This window comes from Aplysia californica, unplaced genomic scaffold (genome assembly GCF_000002075.1).
Source record: "Aplysia californica isolate F4 #8 unplaced genomic scaffold, AplCal3.0 scaffold00015, whole genome shotgun sequence".
Classification (NCBI taxonomy): domain Eukaryota; kingdom Metazoa; phylum Mollusca; class Gastropoda; order Aplysiida; family Aplysiidae; genus Aplysia; species Aplysia californica.
The window spans coordinates 1,605,496-1,625,107 of record NW_004797285.1 but is presented as its reverse complement, the minus strand read 5'-3'; the positions used below and the strand labels follow the sequence as shown (position 1 = coordinate 1,625,107).

Below are 19,612 nucleotides of genomic sequence, written 5' to 3'. Positions count from 1 at the left end.
TCTCTCTCTCTCTCTCTCTCTCTCTCTCTCTCTCTCTCTCTCTCTCTCTCTCTCTCTCTCTTTATCTCTCTCTCCTTCTGTTTCCTTCCACTTCTCCCAGCCCCCTTTTCTGTGTATGTGACAGGCAAATTTTAATGAACTTGCCTCAGCTCTCTAGTTTCACAAACACCAACATTATCACTGAACTCTTCATTTCTTTGATTAGATACAATGGGAATACTCCAGGAAAGTTGCTTTGCTTTCCCAAAGTATATCCAAAATGTTAAAAATTTGACAACACACAGTAATCCTTTTGAATGTAGGCTACTATTCATGAGTAGAGTAAAAGTGTAAGCTGCTAACATCTGCTAATGTTGTTATCGATCCAGATTGATTAAGTTTTCCCACATTCGAAATTCTTTGATTTTGTGCATGAACTAACTAAGAAGACCACATTTTAACTTCCATTTCAATCATTGCACAAAATGTAACCTGATACAATATAGGCCTACGGTTTACTCTAATCATGAAAGACAATAATGATCTAGATAGTATGTTTTTTGTTTGTGGATATTTCCAACAAACCCTATCAACCTTATAAACCCACAAGGACATGAGTTCTTGCCTGAGTGTGGTTACATTTATCCTTCTAAGCACCGAACACATAGGTCAATCTAGCAATCAATTTGAAGGAGCTCTGGTGCATTAGTTCTTTAAGCTCAAGGAAGCAGGGTTCAAGGGGTCAAGTTGGCTCTATGTTTCAGTTAAAAAAAAAAAAATGTTATGTTCATGCACTTGGCTGTCAAGCCATGGAATTATTTGTTTAGAGTGAGAACTGAAAAAATATGTAGTTTTTCACGAACTTCAACGTGACTTTTTCCTGAGAGACGAGAGCTCTGAGACTGAAGTTTTTTCCGTTCAAATACACTCCTAGTATTTTCAGATAAGCTTACCACCCTGTAACTTCAAATGCCACATTGTAAGACAAAATACCAAATTGTAACTTCAAATGTACAATAAGCAGATTTTCATTATGACGTCATGAACACGCAATTTTTACTTTCAAATGTGACTTCGGTTTTGAGTTAAAATATCACATTGTAACTTCAAATGTGCTCTAAATTCTGTTTGGTCTCTAAACACTTCTTACACGAGGACACCATATTGAAGTGAAGCTTAAATTGAAAGTCAAACTCTAGAGGAGATCCAGAGATCCAAACCCTTGAACAATTGGCGAAGCTTAAATTGAAGAACAAACTCTAGAGGAGATCTAGAGATCTAAACCCTTGAAAAATTGCCAAATTGCCAGTCCATTATTCAAAGATTATTCGAGAAGACAAAAAACATTTTATGAATATTATGAGTGAGTTAAGGATTTCATGGTGCTTGCCTTCAAATTCATGCAGGCCCATTTTCCTGTGTGTTTCAGAAAGGAACATGTATTATCATGAAAATGTTCAGAGCATTAAACTTTTTAAAATCATAGACTGTCAGGCCTTCTCCCCTTTTGCATCTAACTCCTTCCTGTTTTATATGGCATTACATTTGAAGTTGTCATGTGGCATTTGAGTAGTGACTTTGCTACATTTGAAGTATACATGTTCACCTTTGAACAATCAATGTTTACATAAGAAGGATACTATGTACCATTTGAAATTGCAATGTGGCATTCGAAGTTCAAGCGTGGCAATCGAAATTGCAATGTGACATTTGAAAACACTAGGTGTGTATCTGATCTAAAAAAAAACAACAACAGTATTATTGATTTTCAACCTAATTCATCTAGAATTTCTGGGTGCTAGAGTCTTAGCTCCAAAAACTGTGAAAAAAGAGTGGCGTCGGTGGCTCTCGGACTCGCAACCGTAAGGTCGTGGGTTCGAATCCCGTCAGGGACCCGACGTTGTGTCCTTGGGAAAGGCACTTTACTGTGACTTTACACTAATTTTCCTCACTTCACCCAGGTGGGAATGGGTACCCGGCTATAGACAGCGAAAGATCTTGTCAGTATGTTAGTGTTTGAGCGCTGAATCAGCTGCTTGCACTGTATGCTTCCCGGGAAGCTGAGAATGTTTCGGAGTGTTCTATGGTCTGCTGGGGTAATAATATAGTGTAAAGTGCATAGAGCCTGCTGTTGAGCGGGGATTTGCGCTATACAAATGCTATCTATTATTATTATTATTATATTCACGTTGTCAGTATGACTTTCACTTACAGATCAATAACCAATGTCAAATTATGTAACAAGGGCAAGGGTGTCTTCAATTTGACTTGAAAAGACATAAGAGATGAAGGAAAAGGAGGGAGGGATCGTAGCCCAAGTATTGGAAATAAAGAAGATGAGCTGAAAACAAAAGAAGACAAGGGGTTTAGATCTCTACATGTAAGCAAGTGTGCCTTCGCATCATATACATTTTAGTGTGTGCACATCAGTACAGTAGAACACGGCTATAGCGGGACTTTGGGTTCCAGAAGAAAAATCCCGCTGTAGGCGAGTTTCCGCTATAGGAATGCAAAGGGGAAATTACCCGAAATTTTATAAAAATCCACATGATTACCTCCCTTCCATATCAATAAAATTATTTGCGCTTTAGATTAGTCTTTCTTTTATAGTCAACTTGGTTGATTATCTCGGCCTTTAATTCGAGTAAGAAGCATTTCCTTTTGTCTTTATTGGAAGTCATCTTTTCCTCGGTCTTGTTGCTTGTGCTGTCTATCGTACCAGTAATCCTACTGTAGAATTGGTGAAGTGGATGCGTGCGTATGCCTATGAGCATCAACAAACGCAATACAATGAATCAGGAATAACACAGTACATGCTCTACTCTTCTTTTACTTTTTGGCTTAGCCTAAGCCTAGGGCTATGGCCTATACACTCTCATACTGAGCGTCTAAGCTATGCACATCATTTTTGGAGTGGCTCAAGTAATGCGTCTCTCCGCACCATCTCTCTCTGCCGCCTACCCCACTTCACTAATCACTGGACTGGCCAATCACAACGCCGCACTGCAGACTGCCTGTTTGGAGCCCACCTACAGCCCCCCAAAACCCTTCCCCCCAGCTAGAGCTCGCCCGATCTCTCCCACTGTACGTGAGTTTGGGCCTTCCCTTGCCCCGCTAAACCCGGGCACAGGTAATTGAGTTAACATTGAAAAAAAACGGGAATCCTGATAAGGTCCCGTTGTAGGGATGGTCCTGCTGTAGCTGGTGCCGCTGTAGTCGTGTTCTACTGTATTTTCTTTTGGTAATCCTCATAGTTTGGTATGTCCACAGAGAAACAATAAGACTTTAATCAATTAGGCCAAAAAGCACTTAACTCCAACACTATGACACTGACACATCATGGCAGGACCTTCATTGTTGGTGGCCTTGGTGGTCAAGCTCTCGGACTCGTAACCATAAGGTCGTGGGTTCGAATCCCGTAAGGGGCCTGACGTTGTGTCCTTGGGAAAGGCACTTTACATGAATTTTCCTTAATTCACCCAGGTGGGAATGGGTGTCCAGCTATAGACCGTGAAAGACCTTGCCAGTTTGTCAGTGTATGAGCACTTAATCAACTGCTTGTACTGTATGCTTCCCAGGAAGGTGAGAATATTTCTGATTGTTCTATGGTCTGCTGGGCTAATAATATAGTGTAAAGCACATAGAGCTTGCTGTTGAGCAGGGGTATGCGCTATGCAAATGCTATTTTTTATTTATTATTATTATTATTGTCTACATATAATTCAAGTGAAGCTTCTCTGCTTCATAAACAACTAAATGAGAGTCCGACCACTGATGCTTCTAGTGATCATTACATTTTTTTAAAGCTACGAGTCTTCTCCAAAAGCTGAAGACATTTAATTGTAACATATTTTGCTCTTTTCTGTTTTGTGCAAAGACAAGGTTCGACCGATGAAAACAAATGGATGTAACAGTGCAATCTCAGTAAAGTAATAAGGTATGTGAATAGAGTTCAACATCTTTTCAGTCCCACATAATAACCATAACAGCTGAGAAACCATCTTGAAATGTATGGTCTTTGTTTTAAGTATAAAACTTCTTGTCTACACGATAAGTCCTACTTTCTAGTTAATCATACTTCAATAGACCTAATCTATCACAATATAAAAAGATAAAAAAGCTGACCTTGGTACCCATGCTCCCCCATTGGCTGGCCCTGAGTGTGTGTTGAACAATCGAGCTTGATGAGCTTCAAATGCAACGCTTTGCGAAGTCGAGGATGAAAACTGGTCATTTCCAGCTACGTCTGGGCTGAACATTCCCAACAGTTCATCACACACTGCAGGAGAGGAGTAGATAATATTAGTTAGAATTTTTGCTGGTAATTTATTTGTTTAGAAATTCTCTTAAAATTTTTCCCCCATGGTCAGCGATTCAAATAGGTCTGCTAGATAGGGAATACCCATTTGGAAGCCTTTCCTATCACAGCATTTTTAGAATATGTAAAGGTTTCACAGAGTTGTTCAAAATATATACAAATCTTTCACTAACCTAGAGAGTACTGAAAAGCACTCTCATAAGAATATTTTAAGAAATTCAGTATGACCATGAAATAAGGGTAGTACAAAGAAAACGAAAAGAAGAAATCATCTTGCTATCAGTTTCTTTAATTATTGTTTCAATAAAAACAAACAAAGCACACAAAATATCCACTAAAATGGAGTAAAGTATGTCGGATGAATGCTTCAAGACTCTAGACGTCTTGTTCTCCTGCAGTCATAGGGTACTGCTTGTCTCCATCATCGTCTCTTTCTGACTATACCTTTGGGGGTAACGTTTATGGGGGTTGTGCTTGCTGATGCTCCAGCTGTGGTTCTCACTGCTTCAGCTGTTGTTGGACCAATTGGAAGCCCTGGTGTTTTGGAGCCAGGAGGTATGGGTTCACACTGGCCAAATGCAATATGTTCCAGCTGGCCATTGCGACATAAGCTGAAAAGAGGATTTAACATCTGTAATGTGTAAATTTTCTATCGTGCTTTGTCTTATCTGTCTCTTAGTTTATTTTGTTTTTGTCTGCATTCCTCATATATCCATATATTCTCTCTCTCTCTCTCTCTCTCTCTCTCCCTCTCCCTCTCTCTCACACACACACACACACACACACACACAAACACACATACACACATACACATACACACCCACACGCAATTACTCTTTCTATCCAATTCACACACTCTCACACATACTCTCTGTCTCTCCCTCTCCCTCACCCCCCCCCCCCCCACCCCATTCCTTCCCCCCCATTCTCCCCTCAGCAATCATTATTGTTAAGATAGGCACAATGACTTCATGAATCAAAGTGTAGTTCCAAATATTACTGAACCTACATTCTTTTTCTTTCAAATTGCTCTAAAATTCACTTTGATGTTGTGGGAGAAATATGTGAGCTATAAACTAAAGTACTTACTTACTTAGGCCAGTGGTCCCGTCTGGGACATAGGCCGCCCATAAAAGCTCTCCACCAGTCCCGACCCTGAGCCAATTTCTAGTTTCTCCAGCAGTCCCTGTATGATATGCCCCAGTCCCCTTGTGTCCTTTGCCACCTCTTCATGCCATGTGTTAAACTAAAGCACTATCCCAGAAAAGACAAGACAGAAACTATTAATTACTTACCAGATTTCACACTCTGTTCTGCAAACACTGTCATCTTCCACGTTTTCCCCTTCTCTGTACTTCTTTCCATTTATTTCACAAGCAGTGGTGTCACACAGTGCCTCAGGGATGCAGGTAATGGGTTCAACCAATGAATCATAAACCTGAAATGAAAAATTTATAGAAGACACTTTCCATTATCATTAGAATCTGTATACTAAAACTGAGCACAACAAAAAATACAAAAACCCCACATTTCTTTTACATTTTATTTGACTCCCTCTTATTAGCAAAAGAATCATCCACTTTAGTGTCATTTGCCAGTTGGTGTCATCATAACATCCCACTTTCTCAAATCAGGAGGTACATCAACAGATACACACCTGCCCTGGGGGACATGGATGGAGGTCACAGCCTTCAAAGCAAAGTCCTTGGGTGTCCTCACAGTCTTTCTGAATTTGGCTGTACACAAGACGATTTTCACATGTTTTCTTCGGGCACATAGAAATACAAGGATTGTAGGTCTCACAGTCTTCACACTGAATAGCTGAAAAGGAAAAAAGACAAACCATCATAAGAACAGCAAATTTAGAAAAGAACTTTCTATAAACCAATTGGGAAAAAACATATTCTGAACTTTTAATTACAGGAGTCCTATTAGTTTAATTTTGATTAAATATAATGCTCCTGTTTTACATATATCTATTTTAGAGACAGCACCTGTACTGTTTTCATCTGCATGCAATAACAAAGATATCAGAATGCCTAAAATCTCGACAGAAAAAAAATTGTGTAGGAGCTGCAGGGAACAAACCCCAAGACATCTGTATTTATAGACAAGTACCTCAAACAACTACAAAACACCAAGCCTATGACTGTTTAACAGGATAACTACAAATACAACTATTCAAAGACTGATGAACATTTATTTGTCCTATATGTAAAAAAGGGGGGTGCTTATTTAGGTCACATATATGGCCTAAATCAGCAACCCCAAACCTCCACCTAACCTTATTTAGACCACAAATCTGTCCGCCCCGGTCATAATCAGTTGTAAGCTGAATGTGCTATTTGGCGCTACGAGGGTCGAAAGGCAAAAAAGTGACATTCCATGAGTTTTTTGTTTATTTGGATCTATTGAAAGTTTAATGTCTTCTACTTCATTTAAGATAAAAATAAACTACTATAATCGACTATAAATATTTTATTTTTATTTATTTTGGAGGCGTGTGTGTGGCTTGTAAAATTATATTTATAGAACAATTACCTAATGGCCACATTGCTTGAACGTCCTTCATTCGCCCCTATTTTTAGATTTAGACCCCTTTTCGAGCATGAATGGTTTGAAATATAAATGACTTAGCGTCACTATGAACGACCCATGAGGGCTCTGATTGGTCAAACGGGGTAAGAACGGTAACTCCTAGCCCATTTCAAGCTTGTTTACGTAAACAGCTGACTGTGTAAGCGTGCCCCGCTAGCTCAGTTATGGGCTGTTAATCTTTCAGTTTTACACTTCAAATGACTTTAAAAGTTAGTTTTTATTGTGTTCTACGATCTTCCTCTAAATCTCCCAAGGTGGACTCCTTACCAAAAGGCCACTGAGGCCGTCTAAGTGCATGTGTGTGTGTGTGTGTGTGTGTGTGTGTTTGTGAATCTGTGTGTGTATGTGTGTATCGGGAATGCATGTGTGAGTGTATATGTGAGTGTGCTCATGTGTTTATAGTGCTAATGCAAAAGTATAACTAGGAAGCGTAAACTCGGCACTTAAGGCAACTTGCGGACTTCCGAGCGCGTGGTTTCGGTGAAATCGAGGTAATTCAGATCGCTTTTTCTTTGCTCTTTCGCTGTAACACACCAAATGCTGTACACCTTGAAAAAGTTACGCTTTTTTTGTTACAATAGCATAATTTGTATATTTTTCCGAGTACATGTATTTGAAGCTAGAGAATTGCTGTGGAAAGCGAAGCCCCATTGCAGTTGTATTGCGAGGTCTGCCGGTTCAAAAATTGACACCCATGCATTCGAATGCTTTGAAGAAAGAGTGATGATTAAATACTGTCTTTTCATTGGCAAACAACTTCTTTAAAGTTTTGAACGGGGCTTTCCGTGGTATATTTTTGGCCTTTGGCGTTTAAATAGGAAGTCTTTAAAAAGCGTACAAGTTTTGAAAGATCAATTTTAACACAAATTAAGTAAAATACAGACTATAAAAGATACCAATAGAAAGAACAGTTCTTTTTCCATTAGAATAAAGTCATCCGCTTGGAATTATTTTGCATCAATCCTTTCGCGAAACTCCGGGGAGCACTCAGTACACTTCAGTTAGAGCCATCTTGCTCGCCGCGGGGACCGGTGCGGCGCCGGCCAAGACAACGCTCGATGTTTTTTTAAATCGAAATAACGACAGAGAATCGTATTTGAGGCAATAAAATACTGATTTGTAATGATCTCACAGTCATGAAAAAAAATTAGGCTCCATTTCTACGTTATAGTAGTTGTACTATGTTAGGGTGGAGATGTTTGGTGCACTTGATACTCTGTTCTTATCTGTCAAACATAGCATTGCAGCCAGTTAGCGAATTTAGCAATATTCGATTATATACTAAATTAAAACAACTGCCATTTTTTTAAAAAGTGACTGAGAGGTAAAAGCATGGTACTAAAATTCACAGGAGACACAGGCCTTTCATATGGAGCAGATAAATTTGACATGCAGCTACTTTGAAAATTTAGTTTCTGGTACCTAGAAGGGCCTACAATGCCACCCCGTCGTTGCATTTGACGTGAAGACCATTCAAGTAATAATGTTGTTTTGTCCATAAGAGTTTTTAAAGTGAATGAATAGTTTTCTACTTCCGTGTCTTACCTTGTAGTGGCATAGCCAAGGTAACTTTTAAATTTCAAGTCTCTATCTTAATTCTAAGACCCCCGTTGCTGTGGAAACATGTTGCTCAACTTCGGAGCCTGTTTTCTCCTTTTCGTGTTTCCACACCTTGCATACATAAAAGTTCAATATTTTCATCAAATATTGTCCTATTTACTAGATTTTTTTTCCAAATTGCAGTGAAACGGTAATTTTTTTTGTTGAAATTGTGTTAACTAAATTTTGAACTTTCCTTCATATGACTGATTTTGACTGGGAGAGTCACATATGGCCTTAATCCCCCCCCCCTCCCACCCCTAACCTTATTTAGACCACATATAGTCTGAATGACTCCCCCCCCCCCACCTAACCTTATTCAGGCTATCCTTTTCAAGACACTACAAACTCTTACCACACAAATCATTGCTTCTCCAATTGATGGGAACTCCGTTGACAGCACATTCATGAGCATATGCTGCAATGGCTGTGCAAAGGCATTCACAGTCACCCCCGAAGTCACATGCGCAGGCATCATATTCACATCTGAAAAGGAAATCAGCCAAAAAGTGTAATAGAGACGCATTCTGACAACATTTTGTGAGGCTCGCAATAATGGTCACTATTAGAGTAAAAATGTAAAAGCTATAAAAGTGAAAAAGAAAAGACCTGGATTTGTTAAACAAAGAATTAGTCAAGAACAACCTACATCAATACAATAAAACTATGTTGTCCTTATAAATTTCAAAGCTTTCATCAGAAGACCACACATGGGGAAAGGGACTTTGTAGAAGCACAAGAGGACTTTTGTTTCAGATACATTTTTGACACACTATTCACTTATATCAAAAGAGGACTCGGTGGCTCAATAGGACATCTCAGCTTTCTATTGAATGGCTTGATTGAAACACTTGCTATCCATGTATTTTCAATTTTATAACGTAAGTATCTTGACAACATGAAGGTCTACTTAGCATACTTGGTTTTACAAAAGTCTTGAATCACTGGCTTACAAGAGCAACACACTCATAAAAGGTTGTAGAGAAAGGTTCTCGTACAAATAGATGAACAAAAAATAAGTAACGTTTCTCTATAATTTTATAGAGTTTAAAAATCTCTAAAACTATGTGCGTTCCTTATATTACTACTGCCAATATCTTGGGAAAAAAACAACTTGAAAACCAGGTGCATTCAGAATGATATTACAGGTGATGGATTTCGAATATATAACTATCAAGGTCCACCAAAACATACCTTTTCACAAACTGTGTTTGATCGACAAAACTGTGACAAGGCTCAAACAAATCAGAGTTCATCACAGAGCATTTTGCTTGAGCCCAAGCTTTCCTTTGTGGAGAACTTTGACAAGTATCTTGAATTTCTTGTGAGGGTGCACATGAAGATTGCACTTTCCAGCTGTCTCCGAACTCAGTGGCTTTGACTACGGGAGGACCTCCTTGCCTCAGTGTGAAGTCATCTGTCTGGTCAAAGTTGAAATTACCACACAGACCCTCAACCTGGAAGAGAAATGGAATTAATCACCACAATGTAAGTTGAGAATTTTCATATCTCTCTCCCTTTTCATCCAATCCAACGCAGTGTATTTTTCCACGTCCTCTCTCCAATTTTGGAAAAATTTTGGAAAATTGTATGGGTTTAACGCCTCAATTAACACTATTAATTAGGTTATTTAAGAGGTGGGGCCTCCGAATTTAATGTTCATCTCCCAAAGACTAAGCCATAGGGTAATTTCGAGAAAAGCGCTTTTCTCAAGGACACAACGACGGACTGAGCTAAGGCTCGAACCCCCGAACTCGCAACCTAAACTATTAGGAGTCTGGTAGCCTAACCACTAAGCTACCGAATGCCACTGTCCTCTCCCCTCTAGAACGAGGAGTAAACCCCCTTAACGAGAACCTCTGTACATTTTCATCACAGTAACTCATCATCTTCCTAATTATCTCTGACTGACTGAACATTTCACATTTGCAGACCTTGCTCTGGTTTTTTTCTTTTTGTAAATTTTCCCTTGCATTAGGTGCTTGCCTACCCTCAATAGAAAACCCAAGTAATTACTTCACTCCAACCTTTATTTATACATCCATGCCCTCACTCATGGCAAGTAATCTAAGACAATACCACAATTAACCCTGAAAGAATTTTTAAGAATCATTAACTCTTAGAAAGTTGGCCTCTTGTTACAAACATCTCTAAATCTCAGCAAGCCCAACAGATGCAGGACCCAAGGCTCACTTTTTACACACAAAATTATCTTTTTTAATCTTAACTGTTTCAAGGCATTTATTTGGAGACCCACACAAACCATGATACTAATTGTGGCAGTAGAGCGGGAAAGACTGTGGTGAGAGGGATGATGACATTAACAATAATGATGACTACCACTGAGATAAACAGTTTGTGGCAATGATGTAAAACATGATAGCATCTGTTCCTGTCACTTTGTTTTGCATTTAAGAGAAGCAAATAAGAAAAAGTGCAATAAATGAAAAGAACTGGAAAGAAGTATGTCCGTTGACTCCTTTATGCCAAGCTATAGATATGACAAGGATATGTGACCAAGCTAGTTTAGATGCGAAAGACAGCAGCAGAATTAGATGTCATCAAAGTGAAAAAAAAAAATAGCAAAAAGTCCATTGTGGAAAAATAAAATGATTAGAAAAGACAATTACCAATTGAATGTGATCTGTCGAAACTTTCACATACACTCGTGTGCCCTTGTCCCACTGGAGTGTGACTCCAAAAGGAGTACTGATGTATATCATGTCTCCTACTTCTTTCACTTCAAATGGAGAACCTGGATCTGGTTTTACTGACTGACCTGCTCATACAAGGAAAAAAATAACAAAAATTAATCACCTCTTTTAAGTCCTCCAATAAGATTTTTACCAAAACAGAACCATCATATTCAGTTATAACCAGCCCTAGTACTTCAATCAAGATATTATGATGATAGTTGAACAAAATTATTTCTAGTTTTACATTCAGACCTTGCTACATACTAGAGCTGTACCCTGGTAGCAAACCCACTCATGCTCGCAAGCCTTTAGTTCAAGCCACCAGCCTCAAATCACTAGGTCAAATCATCAAATCAAATTCCAAGCATGTTACACTTGAGTCCAGCCTAAGCTTCAAGTCAGTACACAAAACTACTAGTACTTTGTACTAGCAATCCGCGAAGCCACTCGTGTCAGGACCCCCTCATCCTCCCCACACTCTGCTTGCAATCCGCGATGCCACCTGCATCAGAAAGGGAGAGAGGGAGAGGCCCGCTCACAGCGCAGCAGGCAAGTCTCAAATCCCGCTCGCAGCACACAAGTAGCTCGTGCCCAATCACTTGCTTTGCATCCCATGTCTTGCTTTGGAACCCATGACTTGCTTTGTGCCCCATGACTTGCTCACAGCCCGCAAGCTGTCCGTGCCCCATGACTTGCTTTGCATCTCATGGTTTGCTTTGCTCACAGTGTGAACTCTGAACCGTGGAGGAAGGGAGAGGCTGTGCTTGTTTTGGTGTAATACGTACAGAGCCGAAGCTATTTTTAACTTCCTACCCTTGATCAGCTGAGCGAGTGGATGTAGTGATAAGAAGCGTGGTATTGTAGTAATAAGTAGACTTAGATTATCTTAGAATGGAAAACTCTGAGGGTCATTGTGATTGGCTTTTTTATCGTATTTATGTAGCCTATTTTGTAGATGTTTTACACTCACAATGACACAATATAAAACACTTAGGAGACAGGATTGGCCTACTTCAACCCAAAGTCAGGGACAACCTGAGCTGAGAGGGAACAACAGCCCAGCAGAAAGACAGAGGTTCTCAGTAAAAATTTCTCCCCATACGGGAATCGAACTGAGATTTTTTGTGTGTGACGACGAAGCACTTGACCTGTGCACATTTTTTTTTTTTATGACCTTTGTATAATAAGAATAGCCCATCCATTATTAATTTGTAAGTGCATTGAATAGAGCTTTTTTTTTTACAACCTGACTACGAAAAAAAACCAAACTTGCACTTTTAGTGCAAGCCTCTCAACGCAAATAACCAGAATCTTCAGTAATATGTACCGAGCCCACAGCCACGAGAGTTCGCAACGACACGACACAGTACAGCAAGCCAGTCCGCGAGTCACAACTCACCGGAAGTTCCCCCCAGTAGCTAGCGGAAGAAAAGCAAAGCACAAGCCTGCTTGCAAGCCTCTGGCGCAAGCCGTCCGCTGCTCGCAAGCCATTAATTAATCGAGCAGACTCCAGCTCTGCTACATACGTACTGTTCAGTTTAACAAGGGCAGGGAATTAAGCAAAGTTACCTTTGATGAGCTGCAGTTTGTAGAAATCTGTTGTACCCTCTTTCCCAACAATGAATTCCAGCTGCTTGAAACAGGTTACACCAGACGTTCCACACTGGCTGTTCCGTGTTGTAATGATGAAGTTATAGGGACTATCTTTTGTGGACTGCACCAGAACATAATCACAGGCTCCTTGGAATTCGTAGTGACGACCATCAAATGTGGTGTAATGTGAATCTCCATAGGCATTGCAAGTGGCTGGGCAAGAGTTCTGTGAGCAGCTCCATTTGCGAGACAAGCAAACACTGGGGGAGAAAAAAATCACTTGATAAGACAGTGCTAACAAGCACACAATAGACATGATAAACTTAACCAACATTTCCTTGTGTCCAAGCCTATGCCAAATACAAATGACATATTCTCAAAACCCGTGAAAAAGAATGGTATTATAAAATAACAGCATCAAATTTAAGTAGAAAAATGTCATGAGAAGTGAAGATAATTTATGCAAAATCAAACTGGCATAATGATGACCATTTGCAAGAGAAAAGCTAGAAGTGAACCTTGGACATAAAGACTGTTATCATTTCTCTGTATCCAAATTATTAATTACCACAAAAATGAAAATAATAGCTAATACAAAACATGCATACCATTCATTGCAATCTTGAGTGTACGACTCTCCCTCATAGTAAGACTTGCCAGCATGGCGACACGGGCACATGGTTGCATTCACACATTGGTCGCCATCTTTCACGAAACCAGGAAGGCATTCACATCCTTTTTTGCATCCATCCTGGCTACATGTTGGTGGGTTGTGCATGTTCTCGCACGTTACTGGACAATTGGATGCACAGTCTGAATACTCAGTGTTAGTGGGGCAAATTGAGGTGATCGATGTTGGCAGGACTCTTGCAGTGCTGATTTTTGAGCAGACAAACTGGCCTCCGTCACAGACACTTGAGAGGGAAGACAAATAGGATTTGTTTATAACTATTCTTTTAAACTTCAACTGTGGAAATTCACTTCTTGCACAAAACTGGCCTATTTTTCTTGGGGGGGGGGGGGGGGGGGTTGGATGAAGCCAAACACGACAAGGGTCCTGATGTCCAAACTGTCTCAATTTTTCAAAGTTCATTTCACTGTAATTTCTTAACATAGTCTATTGTAGTCTATAAAAACATCATGTAGTAAAACTCTGGGTACAGATGAGCTGAACAATTCTTGTTAATGAGAGTATAATATAAGTAAGTTAAAAATTAGTTTAAAACTTCATTTTGAGCAAATTCACTTAAAATTTCAGACAGCATTTCCACAGCACAATCTAACCTTTCAAAGCAAAAGTCAAAAACATTAAAACTTTAAAACTTTGGCCCCACTTTCCCTTTTCAATAAGAAAAATGGCAAAAGAAGCCATTTCAAGTCAAAATATGTCAAGCTATACTATAGTCAGCTCTTTTGGACCCCAGCAAGGGTCTGCAACGTGTTAGACATATTTGGTAAAAGGCGATTAAATATCATTTTGATTGGTTGGACTTGATAACCTGGAAAAACCGTCACGTCTAGTCATCATCTTTAAGCTTACAAAACTACATGCGCAATGTTTTTGATCCCGTAATCAACAAAAGGAAAATAGCATTTTCTTTCCTCTGACTTAAAATAGGAAGGAGAATTACAGTAGACAGTATTTGCCTGTCTAGCCAAGTCTGAAAGCAATCTACATACCAGATTTCAGTATCTCTTAATGTTGTGTAGCCAGCAGGGTATTCACGGTCATCAAAAATGCAAGGACACTGGGAGACGGGGATGCACTCATTTGCATCATTGAGTGTCAGCCCTACTGGACAATTGCAGCCCTCTACGCATTTCTGGTTACACAGTGGGTCATCATTTAAAGCGATATCCCTGCAAGTTCGCTCACATGGTTTGGAACAGACCTGGTACTCTTGACCATCTGTACAAGCCAGCACTGAAAAAGATAAAGGCAGAAGGAACTAAAATATTGTATCACGACACATATTTCTCTGTCTGTCCCTAACTCTCTGACTGTTCATCTGTCCCCTCCATCAACTCATCCCCCCTCCCCTACCTAAAATCTTTCTCTTCAAATTCAGTATATTTTTGGGTTGAAAAGGTAAGTATAGTTTCTATTCTCTAAAAAGGATCTCTTCTAAAAATACTAGACCTGCTCACAGAACTCAGGATTTGTTACATAGCAATATAAATCTCGGCAGTTCATTAACTTATCAACACTCAACTCAGCATAGAAAACAGGAAGTTGTTGAAGTGTGACAACTCAAGTAAACATTATGTACAGACGGTATTTCACCTGACTGCCAGCTGCTCTTTCTACTGGAGAAACATTATGTTAGCATACTTACTGCACTCAGAGATCTGCAGGCGCCAGTTAATTTTGACCCCTTTGGCAGCACAAGCATCTGCATAGCTTCCAATGTTTGGACACATGCAGTCTTTCATGTTGTCGGAGCAGGCACACAAGTCATAGACGCAATCATCATAATATGGTTGTACATCCTCAATGTTCTGACAAGCTGAAAGAAGAAAAAAAACTCATGGCTTTTGGCTACAATGAAGTAGAGTAGAATCTGTCTAAGATGCCACCCATTGTGTTGGAGAAAAGTGACCGTCTTAAACAGGTGGCTGTCTCACATAGTGTCATTGTAATCTAAAAGATACGCAAGGGAGGAAATGGGAAGTGGCCATCTCTACGGGTGACTGTCTTACACAGGCTGCGATTTGAGCAAGTTCAACAGTATTTAGATATATGATGATGATTGAATTTTGCAACTGAAATTATTTTCAAAACACAAAAAAAACTTCTCAATCTAAACTACCTTGTGTATGGAAGCAAAAAGAATCAAACTCTACAGTCAATGGTGTTAAGAGCATACAACTCCCCAACAATCATACATTGTCAACCTTTTAAACAGCAAAACTTTTACAAAGACCAGGACCTACCTTTAAAAACGTCGCTTTTCAGCTTGTCACAAAGAGCGGTGGCCTGGGCTTTCCTCTGGGAGTTGACGTCACACGGATCAGGTTCCACAGTTGTAGGCATGTCTCTGCAGGAGGTTTCTGTTTTCCATCGGTTGCCAAATGCATTGGGAATGGTCTCTACATTTCCTTGAAGAGTCTTGAAATCATTGGCTTGATTCCCATCAAATGTGCCACACATCCCAATTGTTTTTCCCATGAAGGTTGACGGAGCCTTGATATAGGCTCTAGTTCTGCCATCCCACAGAATTGTGATTCCATTACTGAGAACAGCCTTGAAATTAAGATGAAAGAAGATAAATTTAATGAGAAGTGTCGCCACACTCTTTAGTACTTAGATCCAAGAATTTAAAAGGTGCCATGTGTATTCAAATTGTTCTTACAATAATATCAGGCTAAGAATTATACAATCTTCAATGTTCTGAGCATGAGTCTTTTGTTATTGGTATTACAGACCACGGTTACAAAAAGTTATGTTAGTAAAATGGGGTAACTCAAAAATAAATTCATTTGTTTGTTTCTATCGAATGATTTTTTCTCAAAATGTTATAACGCAGTTAAACAAAACAAATAGGCGCAGCAAAAATCAATTCAGCTTCCAATATAAAGGTATTTCCCTGATATGTGGCTGTACTCTTCTTACCTGCATGAAAAGAGATGACACCATAGAGACTTTGACATCAGGTGCTTCATATGGCAGTGTTGTCACCTCACGTCCATTGATAAACAAATGGTGGTTATGATCCAGCTTGATGCTCAACCCGTTTATTTCAACACTTATAGATTTGGTGCATGAAGCCTCTCCATGTCCACATTTAATGTTGTCAGTGATGATGCTGAAGCCAGTGTCCTTCATCAGGTAGTAGGAGCAGTTGCCCATGAAATTGTAGCGTTTCCCATCAAATGTTTGGTAGTGGGGGTCACCAGTGGCTGAGCAAGTTTTGTCACAGCTTTTGCGAGTACAGTCCCAAGTCCCTGACGTGCATGTGCTGTGAGAATAAAGGAGATAATATAAACTGAATTTTGTTTCTTGAAAGAAGCATTTTTCTTACACACTTGCAAGGGGCACACGTTAGTGAACCTTTGCATGCACATTAAAATTTGGTACTTTCTATATATATATTTTTAAAGAATACAATCACAACACATAAAAAAGTTGTTTATGACCTAGTCATCTTAACAGACTTGCAGACAGAAGGACAGTCAAACAGAAACACATGCAAAAAGACAGATAAACGGATAGATGTCACCAAAAAAGTATATTATGGGGAAACAGATAAGAGATAAAATTTTAATAGGAGTATCCCATCTACATTGTGTTCATACCATGTATTGCACAGCTGTGGGATTGTAGCACCCTGCTGGTAGTCCTGTCCATTGTGCTGACAAGGGCATTGGGCAGATGGAATGCACTGTCCATTGTGAGAAACTTGTCCATCTGGACAGAAGCAGCCATCAATACAGGTGTTGTCTGAGCATACAGCATTAGTGCTGGAGCAGTCACGGACACATGGACTGCCACATTCTTTGTACACCATTCCACCTGTGCATCCAATCTCTGAAATTCAAGTATATAAAAGCAATTATCTATATTCCTCAGATAATTTGACAATTTACATCTATTTGAGCATAATTGAGAGTTTTAGAGCATCAAAGGTAGGATCATACTCAAAAAGGCTTCTGGTTTTAAACTCAAGGAAGTTATTGTTTTATTTTTTTAAATAATAATAAAGTACTCATAATATAGGGCCTACTACTATTATAATAATGATGTACACAAAGCTGTAAGCATTAAAAATTCTAAGAAACTTAATGTCTCCAGTAAATGCAAAAATAAAAACTGTAATGTCTCAAAGAATAATGAAGTACCCACTTCCCCTTTGCATCCCTTCCTTCTCTCCCCCTTTTTCTCTCTCTCATAAGAGTGTACATTTCATTTCCCTGTGACATGAAGCATACCAAGGCACAAAACGATAATCATATCTTCAACTGAGTGACAAATAAACATCTTCACTACAGGGCTTACCACAGCGACCAGACTTTCGCCAAGACAATTTCACTCCTTTGTCAGAGCAAGCTCTTGAGTAAGCCTCAAGGGCATCACAGTTGCAGGAGCCAGAACCATCACTGCAACAATCAGTCTTGCAAGAGTCGTAGTAAGGTTTTGGATCAACACTCTGGGAGAAAAGAAAGTAGTATTTTGAATGAAGGTAATAATTCACATTATCTTTTTCTTTTCCTCCCTCCCTCCATCTCCAAATCTCCTTCTCTCTCTCGTAGATGATAAAATGCTTTAAAATGAATACCTTAACATTCACAAGTGAGACCACTGAGTAGACAGTCGTATAACCATGTAGCCAGTGAAGCTTGAATTCTAAACAATGATTACAAAGTGGAGTTGCTATCATTATAATGTCAAGACGAACAAAACTTGTATGTTTATGTGTGTGTGAGATATGATTGTGAGAGGCAGGCTTATAGGAAGGTATGGGGGTTCTTTTCATGTCAGGAAGAGGAAATTAGGGGGGGGTGTAAGTACAAAATTGTGGTTGTGGGATCTGACTGCCAGAAAAATTTGAAGGGAGACATTAACCTTTTACCAAGAAGCCAAAAAGACCACTTCCATCGGTGCCCGAATACACACAAATTCTTTTCTCAAACATACGTAAGAATAATGTTTATTCTGGACCTTTCTAAATTTGGGGAGGGGGAGGGGGAGGGGAAATGTAATCTCACCTGATGGCAAGCTGTGAAGGCTACATCATTCAAAATGTCACCACATTTACTTGTTGCCTGGGCATCCCCGACGGGGCAACCTGTCCTCTGGACTGCATCAGGACAGGATTGGGCTTAAAACAAAAAGGAGTAAAGCCAGGATTAGCGTAACCCACTACATAGTCAAATTATTATTTCGATTACAGACTTTCAAAAGTATAGTATTTCGACAAATCAGATCACTCACAGAAACTATTGTACTTTAAGAATAGGGAATACAAATGTACGTAGGGGCTCTTGTGGCCTAGAGGTTAAGCCGCAGTTAAGATGTTCGCCTTTCTTTCAATTGGTCCCGGGTTCGAATCTGGTCAGCGATGGAAATTTTTCTTTTCTAAATTGTCTCCTTCAGTCGTTCTGTCGTCTACTTTCGACTCCACTTTCTGCCCCTACCCCTTCATCTCCTTTGCCCCCTCCTCTGGGCTCCTGACTCTTTCTTCAGCCTTTCTATTGCTTCTCCTTGGCTCCTTCTTACTGCTGTCTTTCAGCCACACCTCTGATCTTATAATAAGTAAGATCTACACCTAGCCTTCTCGGACAGGGGCGAAAAATCTCGGAGGTCCTGTTTGCAAGTTGCGCGATTGAAAGATCTTTTGGTTGTCCAAAATTGACAAGAGTACGCTTCGACCGCCACTCAAGCAAAATTCAAAATTTCCTACCAACTGAAAATGCTTGGTGTGTCCAGCGCGCTCATATGACCTTATGCAGTTGCGAGCGCCGTAAAACACTAACCCAAAAAAAAAACACACAAAAAAAAACTACTTCGAGCATTTAACTTTTCAGTCACTACATATTTTGTATGTTGATTGGATTGTAGAATAACAAAAATATGAGGCGCAAATATCAGCGCAAAAGGAGTAAGAATGTATTTGCACCATGTAGGCCTACATAATGTGCCAAAGCATTCATAACATATTCATCATATATATTCAAACACTCAAAGAAAATCAGAGCAAAAAAAACAGAAAAGGGATGAGAGCAAAGAGAGAGAATACTGAAAGGAAAAAAGTTGTTGTAGTGTTTATGTATGAGTGTGATTACATGTGCATGTCTGTGTGTGTGTGCGTGTGTGTGTGTGTGTGTGTGT

The 19,612-nt window shown here is 39.6% G+C and overlaps 1 protein-coding gene across 1 annotated transcript in view; it reads right to left on the bottom strand.

Annotated features, from left to right (window-relative positions):
* LOC101853663 (mucin-5AC) overlaps positions 1-19,612 on the bottom strand; it is a 69,361-nt gene that overhangs the window by 44,547 nt on the left and 5,202 nt on the right. Inside the window, exons 6-21 of the mRNA XM_013085355.2 lie at positions 18,490-18,602; positions 17,780-17,930; positions 17,080-17,311; positions 16,397-16,742; positions 15,718-16,027; positions 15,120-15,290; positions 14,464-14,707; positions 13,392-13,697; positions 12,760-13,043; positions 11,125-11,273; positions 9,689-9,951; positions 8,850-8,980; positions 5,955-6,118; positions 5,593-5,735; positions 4,742-4,908; positions 4,105-4,258 (exon numbers count right to left, since the gene is read on the bottom strand). Coding sequence (XP_012940809.2) covers positions 4,105-4,258; positions 4,742-4,908; positions 5,593-5,735; positions 5,955-6,118; positions 8,850-8,980; positions 9,689-9,951; positions 11,125-11,273; positions 12,760-13,043; positions 13,392-13,697; positions 14,464-14,707; positions 15,120-15,290; positions 15,718-16,027; positions 16,397-16,742; positions 17,080-17,311; positions 17,780-17,930; positions 18,490-18,602 — 3,328 coding nt within the window. The remainder of the gene's footprint in view (positions 1-4,104; positions 4,259-4,741; positions 4,909-5,592; positions 5,736-5,954; positions 6,119-8,849; positions 8,981-9,688; positions 9,952-11,124; positions 11,274-12,759; positions 13,044-13,391; positions 13,698-14,463; positions 14,708-15,119; positions 15,291-15,717; positions 16,028-16,396; positions 16,743-17,079; positions 17,312-17,779; positions 17,931-18,489; positions 18,603-19,612) is intronic.